The sequence below is a fragment of the Solanum lycopersicum genome, chromosome 1 (genome assembly GCF_036512215.1).
Source record: "Solanum lycopersicum chromosome 1, SLM_r2.1".
NCBI classification, from domain to species: Eukaryota; Viridiplantae; Streptophyta; class Magnoliopsida; order Solanales; family Solanaceae; genus Solanum; species Solanum lycopersicum.
In genome coordinates this window covers 4,099,175-4,117,330 of record NC_090800.1, presented here as the reverse complement: position 1 = coordinate 4,117,330, position 18,156 = coordinate 4,099,175, and the positions used below count along the sequence as shown (strand labels likewise).

At 31.1% G+C, this 18,156-nt stretch overlaps 1 protein-coding gene across 2 annotated transcripts; it reads right to left on the bottom strand.

Annotated features, from left to right (window-relative positions):
- Positions 1-2,149: 2,149 nt before the first annotated feature.
- On the bottom strand, positions 2,150-6,257 carry LOC101246272 (uncharacterized). Of its 2 annotated transcripts, XM_004228406.5 has the most exons (6): positions 6,034-6,257; positions 5,770-5,871; positions 4,573-4,839; positions 3,377-3,588; positions 3,041-3,302; positions 2,150-2,801 (listed from the first exon to the last, which is right to left on the bottom strand). In XM_004228406.5, exons 3-6 carry the CDS (start codon positions 4,834-4,836, stop codon positions 2,475-2,477), a joined length of 1,065 nt encoding a protein of 354 aa, XP_004228454.1. In that variant the 5' UTR covers positions 4,837-4,839; positions 5,770-5,871; positions 6,034-6,257; the 3' UTR covers positions 2,150-2,474. The 2 variants fall into 2 exon arrangements, with proteins under 2 accessions (XP_004228454.1, XP_019069621.1); XM_019214076.3 differs by lacking the exons at positions 5,770-5,871; positions 6,034-6,257 and adding an exon at positions 4,960-5,463.
- Between the last annotated feature and the right edge of the window lie 11,899 nt (positions 6,258-18,156).

The following is an 18,156-nucleotide window of genomic DNA, read 5'->3' as shown; positions in this document are numbered from 1 at the left end:
GTTATGCTTTTTTAAAAAATATACATTGAGAATGTGTATCACACTTGTGTTATAGTTTATTCGTTAGATCATAGATAAAACACCAGAACCAATTGATCCCTTCAATTTTGGGACATTTTTTAGAAGTTTGGCTAAACAAACTTTAATTTTTGTATAGTTTGGAAGAAAAATTTGTATAAAACTATGGGAGATTTCACGTTCTTCATTTGTTTTGCTCTTAATTCTCGCAGGTAATCGCCAAAATCAACCCATGAATCTATTTTTTTAAAAAAAAAAATTCATTCATCAACAATTGTATATGTATTATACTTCTTACTTTTTCATATACATTTTTTTAAAAAATCTATTTTTCTTATTAAATTACAAGTTCTTCAAAATCAGAATGAAAGATTCATCTCTTTCCGTAAGAATTACTTGCTTGAATATTGTGAATATAGTTGTTTGTACATCGAATTATGCATTTTATTTATATTCGTATATTAACTTTTTTTTATACATATACAATTTTTTGTATATGTATATAAGTAACTACTTTAAAAATTTTGGTACAATTATTTGTGCAATAATTTGTTTTTAATCATAATTTTTTTGTATTTTACGTTATTTTTATAGAAAACTGCTTGAGGAATTTGTGTACATACAAATACTATATTCATATTTTTATTTTATTCATATACAATTACTTGTATATGAATATAATAATTACTTTACAATTTGGTACAAATTAAACAATTTATATTCAATTTATTTACATTCGTATATAAACTTTATATACATTAAAGAGTTTAGTTTCCCGTAAACAAGTTTGTATAGTCTTTCTGTCGCTACAAAATTTTTTTTTGAGAAAATATGTAATTTTGAATGTGTAGCTTAAATCATGGGATTATGTAAATGTTTGTTATCGTATTTAGGGCAACTGTTACTATTTAATGGAAAAGTAAAATTAGTACAATTTTTTTTAAAAAAAAAACATTTTATACAAATTAAAAGTCAAATAACAAATTAAACTATACTCATAGAATATAATTATGTAAACTATACACATATAATGTTATTTCATAAATTCAGTTTGTCATATATGAAATTTTCCTTGGGTCTAAAATTAGACTAATCCAAATAGGGTGATTGGCACAAATAGGATGATTTTAAGGGAAATTAAGCGATTACCCCATAAAAGTAAAATAATTACAAATATACACCTATTAACATTCATATCCACTAATAATTAAATTATATATCTTCAACTAATTTCGTTTAACTGACACTAAATCAGTATCATATATTCTATTGGTATCATTCATGCTGATAATTTTGTTTATATATATATATATATAAATGAAATTATTTACATTGTATCCTTAATTAGGATGATTTTAATTTCTTCTGTTGATAAATAGGTTATAATAGCCCCCAAAATCATTCATATTAAAAAAAATGGTATGTTGAAGATATATTAAATGTAGAGTTAATATATAGAATTAATAATGTGAAAAAAATGATAAATTTTATAATTTTAGATTAAAGATATATTAAATGTAGGAATGAGCATGATATGATGTTGAAGAGTTAAGTTCGATAATTTCGATTTTATAAGTGTTATACCATTATCATACCAAATTAATTTAGTGTGATTGGTATGTTGAAGTTAAATTTCGATAGTTTGCATGTACTGTAAGTCGGTTACCATAGTGTAGTCAACTTCAACTTTTATATATATATATATATATATATATATATATATATATATAAAATAAAGAATAATGACTTTGGCTTTTCAAGAAATGTCTCAAATTATGTAATACTAATACTTTACACATGTAAAAGTATTCGAAGTACAAACAATTCTCTTATTAATCAAACACTCGAACAGCACATTCAAGATAAGATAGAGTGGTCAAAATTTCAACATCTAAATAATTAGTTATTATTTAGTATATTTGCTAGTATTATATAGCTACATATACATGAATATTATGTGTAACTATACATTTCGGAATGGTATTTGGTATTTCAATATTTTTTTCATAAATATCAAATACCGTACTGAATACCAAACTTTTTGAGACATACATACCAAATATCATGTCATTGCATTGTCAAAAAATTCGGTTTCGTACGGTACTCGGTGTCTACTATACCATGTCCACCCTTGGTTGAATTGTATCAAAATACCCTTTAATCATGTCACCTTACATATGCCATGTAAAAAAATTGAAATTACCGAATCGCCCAAAAAGGAAAGAGACTACGTTTTATACAGACTATAAAGAAAGTAATACAAACAAATTGATACAGATGGAGTAACTTACAACGGTCATCTTTGGGTACAATGAATGAACTAATACTCAAACCTATGTTGTTTGGACTCTTCAAATATGTCAATCGGTGCGAGTCGGATTCTCCAAAAGTAGTGTGTTTTTTGAGAGTCCAACACGAGTGCGGCAATGAAAGTGAAGAGTCCGCGCAACTTAGACTCAAACACCTAATTTAGGCCTGTACAATGGAGGATCTTCTCCAAGCAAAAGTGATTTCAAGACAGCTTCACACACAGCAGTATCATACACAAGCAAATGCCCACCATCAGGAACTTCATGATACCGAATCCAAGGGAGCGTTTGCGAGACGTGTCTTTGTAAGTGAACGGGCACAACCTTGTCCTCGTAACCTTGCCATATGTGAACAGAGCTTTCGTTTTGTGGATACGGGTTACTTAGCTCCAGTGGATCAAAATCCCACTTGCTAAACGCCACAATAAAGTCACGACGAAGGGAGTCAAATACCCTTCGTTTCCTTATCCCGTCCTGTCAATAGACATAAAATGTGTCACAAACCAGAAATCAGAATAGTCCTTATACTACTACACACTAGTATGAAATCAAAATCAGTAAAGCTCACGGGACTGGCCAAGGAAGGCTTAACTGCTCGTATCACTACCGAGTCAACTTAAACAAGTATAACTAACCAAATTTCCGTTAAGAAAGCTGGTTGTGTGAGTACATTATTTCCTTTTCTTTGTTTGGTCATAGCTGATGAAGTTTACCTGAGTGAACAATTGATATCCGTCTGTATTCTTCAAGACGGCCAAGTCTTTGTCACAAAAAAATTTAGGATTTCCTTCAAGAACAGTAGCTGATGGGAACATTTTTTGAGTGAACCACCAATGTAATAGCCCCGGGGTATAACATGTGAGCAAAAGCATAAGCCGGCAGAGTTGTTTCCTGTAATCATCCTTCGTGAGATCATCAGGTAGCGAGCGCCACTTGTAATTTATAAACGGGACTATTAGAGCCACTCCTCCAAGCCTGCAGCAGCATGTTTGTCAATTGACAACAAAAGCTAGAAATCTATAATTCATGTGAAGCGAGTTTTGTTATACTTTTGAGGAATGCGTTTGATGCAGCTCCAAGCAGGGTAACATCCCAACGACACGCCAATAACATAATACTTAGATCCTAATTGCAACTGATCAGCTAACTCTTCGATATCAGATGCTTCACTTTTAACGGATCGTTTTGGATTTGGATCACTCTCTCCGTATCCAGCTCTGTCGTATATCAGGAGGTATATCTCCATTCCATCCAGGAGTTCCTGAGATCTAAAGTACTATTAGAACATTCTCAATGGTATTATGCAGATTCAATAATGTCATTTCTTCGATTGAAAACAGACCGGAAAATGATTTCCTGCAAGAAATCCTAACCAAAAGAAGGAATTACAAATGCTAAACAACACCAGAAACTTTAACGTGATTGCGGATCTATAAGAAAAATTTAGGGGGTCGGCCACGTGGCTTCAATGAGTTTATTGTAATGATGATTTTTGAAGTTATGATTTTCTCGTTTGGATTATTTGTTTGGCCTTTCGATGTCAGTAAATTGACTTAAAGCAATAATCAAGCCAGTCAACCTTGTTTCGAGGGGGTAGGGAATCAATTAACTACAGTTCAATCTCAAACTAATTGAGGTCAGTGAAGGATGCAAAACAAGGACCTCTTAGCATCTTACCCATCCTATTACTACTCTCGTCCAAGAATGCTAAACTTCGGAGCACTCATGGGATCATTGCATTACTGACGTGGTGACACCCTTTGCATCAACCAACATTTTGAATCATTTCTTGGGATACGGCATACAAACAAACACACTCAAACTAGGGAAAACTCTCAGCTACAAACTTAAACTATATAAGTGTCCTATAACCCCAGTGTCCTATCACCCCACTGAGCTTATTTTTTCATATTATTCACCCAATTGTCAGCACTAAATCACTTTGATCCTTAACTAACCTTTTTTTTTAAAAAAAAAGTGATTTCAAGTTTCAAAGAGATAGGCTTCCAAGGGTGTACTAGTGGCCAATGAAGTGGTTGAGAGTCACGGGGTCGGTCTCAAGTTCAATTCCCAACAGAGACAAAAACACTAGGTGATTCTTTCAATTTATTCTAATCTTGGTGAACAGAGTTACCTAATCCCATGGAACTAGTTGAGGTGTGTGAAAGCTCATCCGAATACCACAGTCAAAAACAAAAAAAAGATTCAAAGAGACATATATAGAGAGAGAGTTATTTGTGTTTACATCAGAAGCCATAAAGTTCATTTCTTTGGAGCTGCCAAATCCATGAACAAGAATGATGCTGTATTTTGACTTGTTCTTGGGTACTCCTCTTTCTCTATAAGCCAGGTACCTCCCATCACTAAGTCTGACTCTAAGAGTAGTAATAGCAGATTCATCTACAACTGATGACTTGGATTCCATATTATTATTAGCATTTTGTTCTGTTGTCTGATCAGCACATCCCAGACATCCCATCATCAAAACAAGAATTCTTCTGAAAACCATCTTCTGAAAAGACAAAAATCAAAAAATCTCGGTGTGTCAAATTCCTCTTCTAAATTAAAACGACATATCCAGTGTAATCGCACAAAGTGGGGACTAAGAAGCATAGAGTTTAGCAGAATTTACCCCTACAACAGAGGTGGAGAGCCTATTTCCGATAGACCCTAGGCTCAACAGTCCAGAAAAATAAGTAAAGAAAGTACAAGAATCAAAGACTTTAAATTGAGCACAACAAATCAACTCAGCTAAAGGGGTTATCTCGGAATTACCAAATTCTGCTACACTTTATGCTCCTCAGATCCTCAGCTCAACAATCGAGAAAAATAAGTAATAGAAGTACAAACAACAACAGAGACTACCAGAACTCGAACTACAAGAATGAAGACTTCAAAATTGACCTCAGGATATCATTTCAGCTAATTGTGTTATCTTGAAATTACCAAAATTCTGCGTACTCTCTATAGGCTCCTCAGACCCTTGGCTCAACAGTCGAGAAAAAGAAGTACAAGCAACAACAGATAGTAATAGAAATCGAACAACAACAATCAAGACATCAAAAATTGACCTCAGCAAATCAATTCAGCTAATGAGGTTATCTTGAAGTTACCAAATCCTGCAGACTCTCAGATCAGCAGTCGAAAAAAGAAGTAATAGAAGTACAAGTAACAACAGATAGTAATAGAAATCGAAGGACAACAATCAAGATATCAAAAAATGACCTCAGCATATCAATTAAGCTTATGGGGTTATCTTGAAACTACCAAAATTCTGCTTACACTCTATGCTCCTCAGACCCTCGGCTCAACAGTCAAAAAAAAGAAGTAACACAAGTACAAGCAACAATACATAGTAACAGAAATCGAACAACAACAATCAAAACATCAAAAACTGACCTCACCAAATCAATTCAGCTAATGGGGTTTATCTTAAACTTACCAAAGAACAAATCCTTCTCCAAAGAATCAAGATTTACAACTACTTCAACCCTTGGCTATACTCATCAGATTCTTGAAAAATCCAAAATTGAGTCTTTACCTTCTGAAAAATAAAAAATCTTGATTTATCAAATTCCACTACAAATTAAGATTCAACATATCAATTCAATAAATGGGGTTGACTTAAAACTTATCAAAGAACAAAACTTTATCAGCAGAATCAAGATTTACATTCTTGAAAATCCCAAAGTTGAAATCTTTTTACCTTTCTTTTTTCTATAAATGGAAATGGGGTTCTTCAAAGTTTATCTTTCTGCTTGATAATGGGGACAGGATCAACTTAGACCATATGCAAATACAGGTAATTTCCATTTGAATGTTAAAATATGGCCTTGTCTTTTCATGTTTGAATATTGTTTGTTCATTCTTGTTTTTTGTTTCTTTTTGGGCTCACTTATAATATATGAGTGTTTATGTGAGTTTAGAAACAAGTTTTTAACCAAAAAAATATGCTAAAGTATATTCCAAAACTTAAATAAGTGAAAATTAGTTTTTTTTTAAAAAATGCATAAATATCCATTAACTTATTTCCGAAATTTTAAAAGATACATTTATATTATATGAAAGTCTTATTATTCCCCTAATTTATTTTATAAATAATCTTTTACCATTTTCGATCTATGTGACACTATCTTTTGGGGCCTCGTGCATATTGATTTTTTTTTAAAAATTAGTGTCACATAGGTCGAAAAGGAAAAGAAAAGTTATTTATAAAATAAATTCAAAAAATAATAGTACTTTCATATAGTATAAGTGTGTATCTGAATTTAAGACATAGATTGAGGGGTACTTTTGTATTTTCCCTCTCTTTTTTTTTCTTCATATTTTTTAATTTTTTAAAGTTTAAAATTGAATTCTGCCTTTTTACTTTTGACTAGAAACATTCTTTCTCTTGAATTTTGTGCAATGCCTATTTTGTCCTTTTAGTTTTTTGTTATTTTCTGCGTTTTAAAAGAGTGGTCTAGTTTAACTTGGCACAAACTTAAAAAAATAAAAAAATATTTTAATCTTTTGATTCTAAGTTAAAGTTATATCAAATATATAAAATTATCTTTTAATCTTATAACCTTACACATGTCACGTGAAAAGTTGAAATTAAAATATTACTAAAAAAATAAAAATGACATTCTTATTTAAACAGACTAAAAAGAAAATGGATCATTTTTTTTTTTAAAAAAGAGAATATTATTTATGCTTTACGTATCACATTATTTTTTTGGTTATTGTTTCTTTTTGCATGAATGTTATGCAATGATTTATGTATACTTTGTTATGACTTCTTTATCTTTTTATATTCTTTTACAAACTATTTTGCTATGTGTGCGTTACTTGAACTGATTGTCTTTCGGAATCAATCATTTATTACGACTCTATCCTCTCTATCGTACTCTACTTTTTATATTGACTTATCATTTTTAAATTGTTAATATGATATTAATTGTAATTTGTATTCACCAAATAAATACAATATAATATAATATGATGAAATGTCGACAATATAACAACCATCCAAACAAGTTGTTAAGCTATTTGAGGCCTCTCTTGTTGATGCTAATGTGCTGCTATACTTTTAAAAAAATGTGTTATATATTAAAGGAACATATATAATCCTTGGTTAGTTTACTAGAATATCACTTAAATAATGCATTTAAGATACTAAATTAATATATACAATATGATTTTTGCCCATAATTTATTTTCATTTTTATTAGGGATCTACTGGCAACCCAAGTTGGAATTAGATGAAATATAATCATGTGGGATAGGCTGTCACTTTTATAATTCATTTACCCACTTGTCAATGAAATATAATTTGAATATATATATATTGAGTAGGATTGTACAACATTAAAAGTTTAACACACACATATATATATATATATATATATATATAAAATAAATTTGGCTGATATGTTTTCCCCTTATTTTGAGGTGGTAGCATTTCTATTACTACAAATTAAAAGAAATAACATGTAATAGATTAGGGACCTAAGATTCTACATCAGAAAATTTACTCATTTGTTAATTAAGGATTTTGACTATTAATTTAGTTGTTTAATTATCTGTTGGTAAGACCTTATATAGGTAAGTTTTTCCTTTTCCTTTTTAAACAGGGAATTAATTTTTTTTTATTAATTATTGAGAATTTTATAAATAGTAAACATAATAGACATAATAAACTTTTATAGATAGTTTCGCTAATTTCGCTTCACAGCTATAGTTTTGCTTTCTATGGGTGGGTGGGTGGGTAGGGGGGTTTGTTTGTATATTTCACTTACGAATATATTGTTAGGTTATTAGCATTTTAATATTGATATTTAACAATATTAAATTGCTTTATTTTGGAGTTATAAGAATGAACATTGGTATGGATGACTTCTACATCATCCATTAGTATTGGTTATCCATCAATGTATTTCATTCTTAATTCCTCCATTACTCCCTTTGTAACCTATGTAACATATGTAACTCCCTTTGTAACATATGTAACATATGTAACTCCCATTGTAACTTATGTAACCTATGTAACTCCCATTATAACCTATGTAACTCCTAAGGCCATTATCTTCACTATTTACTACCTCCATTATCTTCCTATTCATTGCTAGGAAGACTTCTTGTAGTATAAATAGTGGTAGTCTTCATTTGGTTTTAGAGATACACAAAACACAAGAGAAAACAAAGAGTGAAAGAGTTAGTCTAAAAGAGAGTTCTTATTAGTTGAAGGAAGGTGTTCTTTTTTTGTGGAGCTTTGGACTCAACTCTTGTCCAGAGTTGTTGAGTTATACTTTGTGAAGGCTGTTGTATCCTGGAGGGGACAAGTCAAAGAGGACTACTGCTGGACCGGTGAAAACATTTGCTGCAGTGGGCTTGAATCTCCTTAAAGAGAGCGAGATATCCGCGCCTCAGCCTGAAGAGATTACTTTCTTCATTTTATTTTCAATTGTAATCTTGCAAATTTATTATCTTGTAAGTTTTTTCACTAACAATTTTAAGGAGATTCAACATGGCTACAATTGAAAAAACCGCGGATGTCAAGATGGGAGATCTTAACAAGCCATTTCGGTTCAATGGTAACCATTTCAAAAGATGGAAGGGTAAAGTACTTTTCTACTTAAGTCTTTTCAATGTTTCTTATGTATTAACGGAGAAGAATCCAAATAAAGAAGACATCACCACTATGAATGATGATGAAACTATTTCTCATCTAGAGAAAGTGGAAAAGTACGATGGTGATTCCTATAAGTGTCGGTATTATCTTCTTAATTGTCTATCTGATAATTTTTATGATTATTATGATAGAACTTACTCTAGTGCAAAGAAAATTTGGAAGGCATTGCAGAGTAAGTATGATACCGAAGAGGCTGGAGCGAAAAAATATGCAGCTAGTAGATTTTTTCGTTTCCAAATGGTGGACAACAAATCAGTGGTAGATCAAGCTCAAGACTTCATCATGATTGTTGGAGAGTTTAGGTCCGAAGAGGTTAAAATTGGAGATAACCTTATTGTTTGTGGCATAGTGGATAAACTTCCACCTTCTTGGAAGGAATTTCAAAAAACTATGCGCCACAAACAAAAGGAAAACTCTCTTGAAAACTTGATAATGAAAATCCGCATGGAAGAAGAAGCAAGAGGTCAAGATGCACTTTTACAAACAGAAGAGAACAACATCGCATCGAAGGTAAATTTAATTACTTCGAATAATGCTACTCCTGAAACTCACAAAAATACTTCTTTAAAGCCTAAGAAGAAAAAAATTCAAGAAAAATAATGGTAGACCTCCCAAGAAAAATAATGGTGAAAATCACCAAGCACAAACTCAACAAGTTCAAGAAAAGGGACCATGCTTTGTTTGTGGCAAGAGTGGGCATATCGCTCGATTTTGCAAATTCCGAAAACGTGGTCCTAACCCTCAGGCAAACGTTACCGAAGAACCTTTTGTGGCGGTGATTACCGACATAAACATGGTTGAGAATGTTGATGGATGGTGGGCTGATTCTGGTGCAAACCGTCATGTCTGTTATGACAAAGACTGGTTTAAAAAATATACTCATTTTGAGGAGCCAAAAACCATCATGCTTGGTGATACTCACACTACTCAAGTGCTTGGAAAGGGAGATGTTGAATTGTGTTTTACTTCTGGAAGGATATTAACATTGAAAGATGTACTTTATACTCCTTCTATGAGAAAAAATTTGATGTCTAGTTTTCTTCTTAATAAAGCAGGCTTTAAACAAATTATTGAATCTGATCAATATGTAATAGTGAAGAAAGGTATTTTTGTGGGGAAGGGGTATGCATGTGATGGGATGTTTAAGTTGAATGTTGAAATGAATAAAACTTCTACTTTTGTTTATATGTTTTCTTCTACTAATTTTTGGCATGCTCGTTTGTGTCATATTAATGATCATTATGTTGGAATCATGAGTAGTTTAGGATTAATCCCAATGGTTAAAAAGAACTGTGAGAAATGTGAGGCTTGTAGTAAAGCCAAGATCACTAAAAGACCTCATTTTCAAGTTGAAAGAAAAATTGATTTGTTAGAATTAGTTCATACTGATATTTGTGAACTTGGTGGAATACTAACTCGTGGAGGTAATAGATATTTTATCACTTTCATTGATGATTTTTCTAAGTTTACATATGTTTACTTGATGAAAAATAAAAGTGACGCTTTTGAAAATTTCAAAACTTATCTCAATGAGGTTGAAAATCAGTATGGAAGAAAAATAAAAAGAATTAGAAGTGATAGAGGCCGTGAATATGAATCAAATGAGTTTAATTCTTTTGTTAGATCATTGGGAATAATTCATAAAACTACTCCTCCTTACTCTCCTTCGTCTAATGGAGTAGCAGAAAGGAAAAATAGAACTTTGGTTGAATTGACTAATGTCATGCTTATTGAGTCACATGCACCTTTAAATTTTTGGGGTGAAGCTATTTTAACTGTTTGTTATGTGTTAATCGTGTGCCCCATAAAAAGTCTAAATTAACACCTTTTGAATTGTGGAAAGGTTACAAGCCAAGTTTGGGATATCTAAGAGGGGTTGTCTAGCCTTTGTGAGGCGAATGGATCCCAAGATTACAAAGTTGGGTAAGAAAGTTACTACTCGTGCTTTTTTTGGTTATGCTTCAAATAGTACAGCCTATAGATTTTTTAATCTAGAAGATAATATTGTAATAGAATCTGGTGATGCTATTTTTCATGAAAATAAATTTCCTTTTGATACTAAAGATAGTGGGGGTCAAAGGATTGAACAAAATATTTTGTCACTACCTAGTTCTTCTACTTCAACTTTGAAAAATAAAGAAGTTGTTGATTTTGAGTTATGAAGAAGTAAAAGAGCTAGAGTAGAAAAAGATTTTGGTCCTGATTTTTATGTGTTTAATGTTGAAAATGACCCTCTAACTTTGAAAGAAACATTATCTTCACATGATTCTATTTTTTGGAAAGAGGCTGTAAATGATGAAATGGAATCTCTAATTTCTAATAAAACTTGGAAGTTAGTTGATTTACCACTGGGTTGTAAAACAATTGGTTGTAAATGGGTCTTACGGAAAAAATTGAAACCGGATGGATCTATTGATAAATACAAAGCTAGGCTAGTTGCAAAAGGTTTTAAACAACTAGAAGGCCTAGAATTTTTTGATACTTATTCTCCGGTAACAAGAATTACATCCATTAGACTTTTAGTTGCTATGGCTGCAATTTTTTATTTGCAAATTCATCAAATGGATGTAAAAACTGCTTTTCTAAATGAAGACCTAAATGAAGAAATTTATATGGACCAACCCGAGTGTTTTGTTGAAGCAGGTCAAGAAAGCAAAGTATGTAAACTTACTAAATCCCTATATGGCTTGAAACAGGAACCAAAGCAATGACATGAAAAGTTTGATTCCTGCATGATTGAAAATGGTTTTAAGACAAATGAGTGTGATAAGTGCATATATCATAAGTCTTGGAATAATTCACATGTGATTATTTGCCTATATGTTGGTGATTTGTTGATCTTTGACTCTAACATGAATGTTATTGATGAAGCTAAAAATGTTCTTAGAAGCCATTTTGATATGAAAGATCTTGGTGAGGCAAATTTTATTCTTGGAATAAAAATAACAAGAACATGTGAGGGGATTTTCCTTGACCAGTCACATTATGTTGAGAAAATTTTGAAAAAATATAACTTTCATGATTGCAAGTATGTTGCTACTCCTTTTGATTCAAGTGTTCACTTATTTCCTATTGAAAGTGAAAATGATGTAATGAATCAAAAGGAATATGCTAGTATAATCGGAAGTTTGAGATATGTGACTGATTGTACTAGGCCTGATATTGCATATGCAGTAGGAGTACTTGGCAGGTTTACAAGCAAGCCAGGTAATGAACATTGGCATGCTATAACAAGAGTTATGAGATATTTAATTGGAACGAAAAATTGTGGTTTGTTCTATAAAAAATATCCTGCTGTACTTGAAGGCTTTTGTGATGCAGATTGGAACACTTGTCAGGTGATTCCTATTCTACCACTGGTTATGTCTTTACTTTAGGTGGTGGTGCTGTTTGTTGGAGATCAAAAAAGCAAACTATAATTGTTAACTCTACCATGGAGGCTGAACTAATTGCTTTAGCTTCAGCTAGTGAGGAAGCGAATTGGTTAAGAGATTTATTGTTTCAAATTCCTTATTTTGAAAAACCAATTCCTCCTATTTTAATTCATTGTGATAGCACCGCTGCAATTGGTAGAGTTCAAAACCGTTATTACAACGGTAAATCCAGACCTATAAGGAGGAAACACAGTAATGTAAGATCGTATTTGACAAATGGTATCATTAATGTTGATTATGTCAAATCTTGTGATAATCTTGCAGATCCTCTTACGAAGGCCTTAACAAGAGAAAAGGTCTGGAGCACATCGAGGGGGATGGGATTGAAGCCTACAAATCCTTGAGTCATATATGAGGAAACCCAACCTGGGGACTAGAGATCCTATAACCAGGTTCAAAGGGAAAAACTAATCATATGATGACTTGTTGTGAAAAATGCACTATTTTTTTCTCTCCCTATGATGTGAGTGCATTATTTCCTGTAGTTTGTGAAGGTTGAGTTGATAAAACTCTTAATGAATATCTGTAGCCCGTATGGGTGGAGTGTTAATCTTACAGGAGCACTCTCGACAGATTTCACCTATGTGATGTGTGGAAATAGGTCGCTTCCTATGAGAATGGGGCTTATTCTCAAATGCACGCATGAAATCGGGATAGCACATGGCCATAACGTGCTGGCTGTTAAAGCTCATGTCAACACCTTGATTATTATGTGTGAGCAGTGATATTTTATTTTACTTAAGCAGTCATAGTTCAAGTCTGAGACCACTACGACTCTGGAGTAAAAGTTACTGTTTCACTAAGTGGAGGTTCAATGCAGAGCACACCTTCATTATGCATAGTAGTCTTCCTTCAGCTAATATACTCTCTTATCTAAATATTAAAATGAGTAGGGGATTGTTAGGTTATTAGCATTTTATAATATTTAACAATACTAAATTGCTTTATTTTGGAGTTATAAGAATGAACATTGGTATGGATGACTTCTACATCATCCATTAGCATTGGTTATCCATCAATGTATTTCATTCTTAATTCCTCCATTACTCCCTTTGTAACCTATGTAACATATGTAACTCCCTTTGTAACATATGTAACATATGTAACTCCCATTGTAACTTATGTAACCTATGTAACTCCCATTGTAACCTATGTAACTCCTAAGGCCATTATCTTCACTATTTACTACCTCCATTGTCTTCCTATTCATTGCTAGGAAGACTTCTTGTAGTATAAATAGTGGTAGTCTTCATTTGGTTTTAGAGACACACAAAACACAAGAGAAAACAAATAGTGAAAGAGTTAGTCTAAAAGAGAGTTCTTATTAGTTGAAGGAAGGTGTTCTTTTTTTGTGGAGCTTTGGACTCAACTCTTGTCCAGAGTTGTTGAGTTATACTTTGTGAAGGCTGTTGTATCCTGGAGGGGACAAGTCAAAGACGACTACTGCTGGACGGTGAAAACATTTGCTGCAGTGGGCTTGAATCTCCTTAAAGAGAGCGAGATATCCGCGCCTCAGCCTGAAGAGATTACTTTCTTCATTTTATTTTCAATTGTAATCTTGCAATTTTATTATCTTGTAAGTTTTTTCACTAACATATACAAATAGAGTAAGTATATACAAATTTTGTATTTATACATTTAGGAACTTTTCAGAATTACGTTTGTATATTTCGTTTGTCAATATCAAATAGGGTACTTTATCATAAATTGTATACAAATAGCTACAGTAAGCATATACAAAATTATGAACTTATACAATCAAGAATTGAATTTATACAAATCAGGCGAAATATACAAATTAGACAAATACATAAAAATTGGAAAAAATAGCCGCATAAATTTTAATTTTCTTAAACTGTAGCTATAGTATCTAATATAGGCTAAATATTTATTACATCGCATAATTTTTCCTTAATTATATTCTACGTTTTTTTTATGTGCATTCGGTTTTTCAGTTCGTTTTATAGTATTCGGTTTGGGTTTTCGATTTTTGGTGTTGAAGAAGTGTAACTCAATCCAATATAAAATATTGAATTTCTTAAATATACTTCTTAATATAAATCACAAGTAAAACTTAAAACAAAATACTTAAAAGTATATCAATTATTGATGTCCAAACATAAGAAAATAAACTAAATCATAATGAAAATAATTAAAAAGCGATAAAAGTGGTTAATTCCAACTTAATTGTAAACACATACGCACACGTGCACGCACGAGCACACACAATATATAATTTGATTTTTCCGATTTTCATTTTTCTAAATTCAAAACCAAACCAAAAAATCAAACAAAGTAATTTATAAATTCAAAACCAAATTAAAAACCTAAAAAACCAACTCAAATTAAAATTCAGTTTGATTTAATTTGATTTTTCAATTTAATCCAAATAGTGCACACCCCTATTTCAAAATGCAATAATTAGCATGAGAATTTTGAGATTTTGAAGTGGTCAAGAAACGTTTTGACAACAACTCTTTAATTCTTCTTAATATAATATAAATCCATACGTAACTTACAAAAACATGTACATCCAAATGAGATTAATTTGATTCTAAGTTACAAAAACATATACATCCAAATGATATTTATTTGTTTCTATCTTTCACATGGCATATTTATTTTTTCATTAAGAAATTTAAGATATAAAAAAAGTATTTAAGAAAACTCAAATAAAAATATTATTTTAATTATATAATATGATTATCCATCAAGATTTTTAAATGAGTTCAAATGAATAATTTCAATCATGTAATTGGTTTATAACTAATTTCTATAAGAATATTCGTTGCCCCTTATTTGTGTGGAATATTTTTTATTATTGGACAGCTAGAGGAGAAACTACCTATAATGGGCCAAACGCATGGATATCCCTTTTTTGACGCTATAATAAACGGGAAAATTACACGATAAGATAAAGGGAAAATTACATAAAATAGCAAACTAATAACCTAAATTAAATAGAATAGCTAGGGTTTGATTTAATTGTGCTCCATAGCAAACATTATCTAAAATTTGCCAACGTCTCTCTCCCAGGAATCTCGCTCGCCACTCTCCATTCTCGCTCGCCTCTCTCGCTTTATACACAGAAGTGTATAATTCTGTTTCTGTTTTGTATAAAGCGAGAGAAAATTGTATATACACATGCAAAAATGTATATCTTCGTGTTATACACTTAATTATACAATTTACAAACATTTTACTTCAAAAATTGCAGAGAAAAAGGCCAACGAATTATACAATTGCAAATTATACAATTGCAGTGAAATACAATTTTCTCTAGCTTTATACAACAGAAGTGTATATATTGTGTTTCTGTTTTTGTATAAAGCGAGAAAAATATATATATTTTTTTCTATAAACTTATAATTATGCAATATACATACATTTTAATTTGATTCAACTATATGCAAGCAAATTATACAATTGCAGCGAAATAAGCCAGCGATTTATACAAGTTAGGCCAGCAAATTATACAATTTAGGCCAGCGAATTATACACTTGTATATGTATAGCGAATTATACAGTTTTTATGTTTGCTATGGAGCGCAATTATGCAAAGTTTGCTACATTATACAAATATGAATTTTTTGTTTGCTATATTGGAAAGTTGCCCTAAGATAAATATGTGATATATATTTATGAAAGATCGCTATAGTATAAAAATAGGGAAATGTTCAAGTACTCACTCAATCTATGTTCGAAATTTTAGAAATACACTTATACTATATTAAGGTCCTATTACCTCCTGAACTTATTTTATAAGTAATTTTCTTTCCCCTTTTCGGCATACGTGGCACTAGCTTGAAAAAAAAAAGTAAACTAACATTGGGCCCACAAGATAGTGTCATGTAGGCCGAAAAAGGATAGAAAACTATTAATAAAATAACTTCAGGGGGATAATAGAATCTTAATATAGTATAAGTGCGTCTCTGAAATTTCGGGCATATGTTGAGGAGTACTTTTGCATTATCCCTTTAAAATTTACAATTTATATTAATATAAATTTTTATTATAAATTTCCCAAAAATATCACACATAAATATGATAATTGTGTTTTGTATTTTGTATCGAATGTATTTGTATTTCATATTAACTGTATTTTTTATCATGTATCAACTGTATAAGTGTTCTATATGAATTCTATTATGGCAAGTTGTATTTCACAATTGTATTCGCCAACATAAATTGTGTTAGATAATATAATTTATAGAATTTTATTCGATGTACGACACAAATCAATTGTGTCGATTTTATTCAGACAATTGTACTTGTATTTGTATCAATTGTACAATTTGTATTATGTATCAATTGTATTCATGATACAACGAATATAACGTGTATTTATCCTCTCTCCTCCCTCTATCGATCTCACTTGCATCTCTCCTCCCTCTCTCGATCTCACTTGCCTCTCTCCTCTCTCACTCGATTTTGCTCGTCTCTCTCCTCCTAAATGAATACAATTATATTCATTTTGATACAAATTATTTGTATCAATTGTATTTGTAATATTCGTGATACAATTATCTGATAGATAGTCTGATACAACGAATACAACTAGTCAACCTCTTTCGCCTTCCTCCTCTCTCCCACATCTCACTTTATACAATTGCGTTTTAGTATAAAGTGAGAGAGGTGAGTGAACGAGTGAGATCTCAGAGAATGGCGAGCATAATTTGGGAGAGGGGAGAGAGGTAACGAAAATATATGCATATATACATTTTTCTCTCGCTTTATACAAACAGAAATGCATTTTATACATTTGCATTTGTATAAAAAGTGCGGGAGGCGAGGGAGAGAACGAGAGTAGCGAGCGAGATTCACCGAGAGAGAAGCGAAATAGCAACAGTTTACTATGGGGTACAATTAATCAAACTATATTTATAGCATTTAATTTGAATTAACAATTTGCTATTACATACAATTTTTCCTATTAGGAATATAGGGATCAGTTATGACTTATGAGTAAATTTATGTGTTATTTATGTATGTATTAGTTATTAATGTATTAGCTATCATAAAATTATACATAATTCCCTCATAACTTATATATTTATTAGCTATGTGAACTATTAAATCATCAATGTATCAAATTTTTACACGAAAGAATTAAAAGAAATTTGAAGAAATAAATAAAATAAAACATGAAACGAAAAATAACGACAAAAAAGAAAAGGAGCAAAAGAATTGAGTATGAAATTAGATTATTTCGAAAGAAATAAAAGAAAATAATATGACTTGAGAAAAAAATAACCAAAAAAGAGAAAAATAAAATAGAGAAAAAAGGATGAAAGGAGAGATAACCTTATGATCATTTGCTTCCTTGCTTCTTACCTCTTATCTTATTGTAGGAGATAATCGGAGAGAGAAAATCCTATCAATTCCTTTTGAATAAGGCTACGCGGTTAAAATTCACTCTCACCGGATGTTTACACCAAATCAATATATATATGCTATGCGTTTAAATTTATAATTCATTTTACTTCATTAAATTACATAATAATACATTTTGCTTTGACTTAATATAAACATCGACGCGAATAAATTTTTTCTTTTGTTATCTTTATGTTTTGTGGATTTCTTCATTGCTACTCTCTTCGTTTTACTTCAAAAGAGGGAAGCAAATTCAGTCTTTCCCGAAAACAATAAAGTTTTAGAACTTTATACATTATTCAAATTTTTCATTTTAATAAATAATATTTTTATAATAATATCCAAGGTA

What these genes read in the sequence shown, in the direction of transcription:
- LOC101246272 (XM_004228406.5), bottom strand. Translation starts at nt 4,836, where the DNA reads ATGGTTTTCAGAAGAATTCTTGTTTTGATGATGGGATGTCTGGGATGT. An exon ending in TGAACTTTATGGCTTCTGAT is followed by an intron (nt 3,589 to 4,572) that starts GTAAACACAAAT and finishes TTTAGATCTCAG; the next exon opens with GAACTCCTGGATGGAATGGA. An exon ending in GATATCAATTGTTCACTCAG is followed by an intron (nt 2,802 to 3,040) that starts GTAAACTTCATC and finishes GTCTATTGACAG; the next exon opens with GACGGGATAAGGAAACGAAG.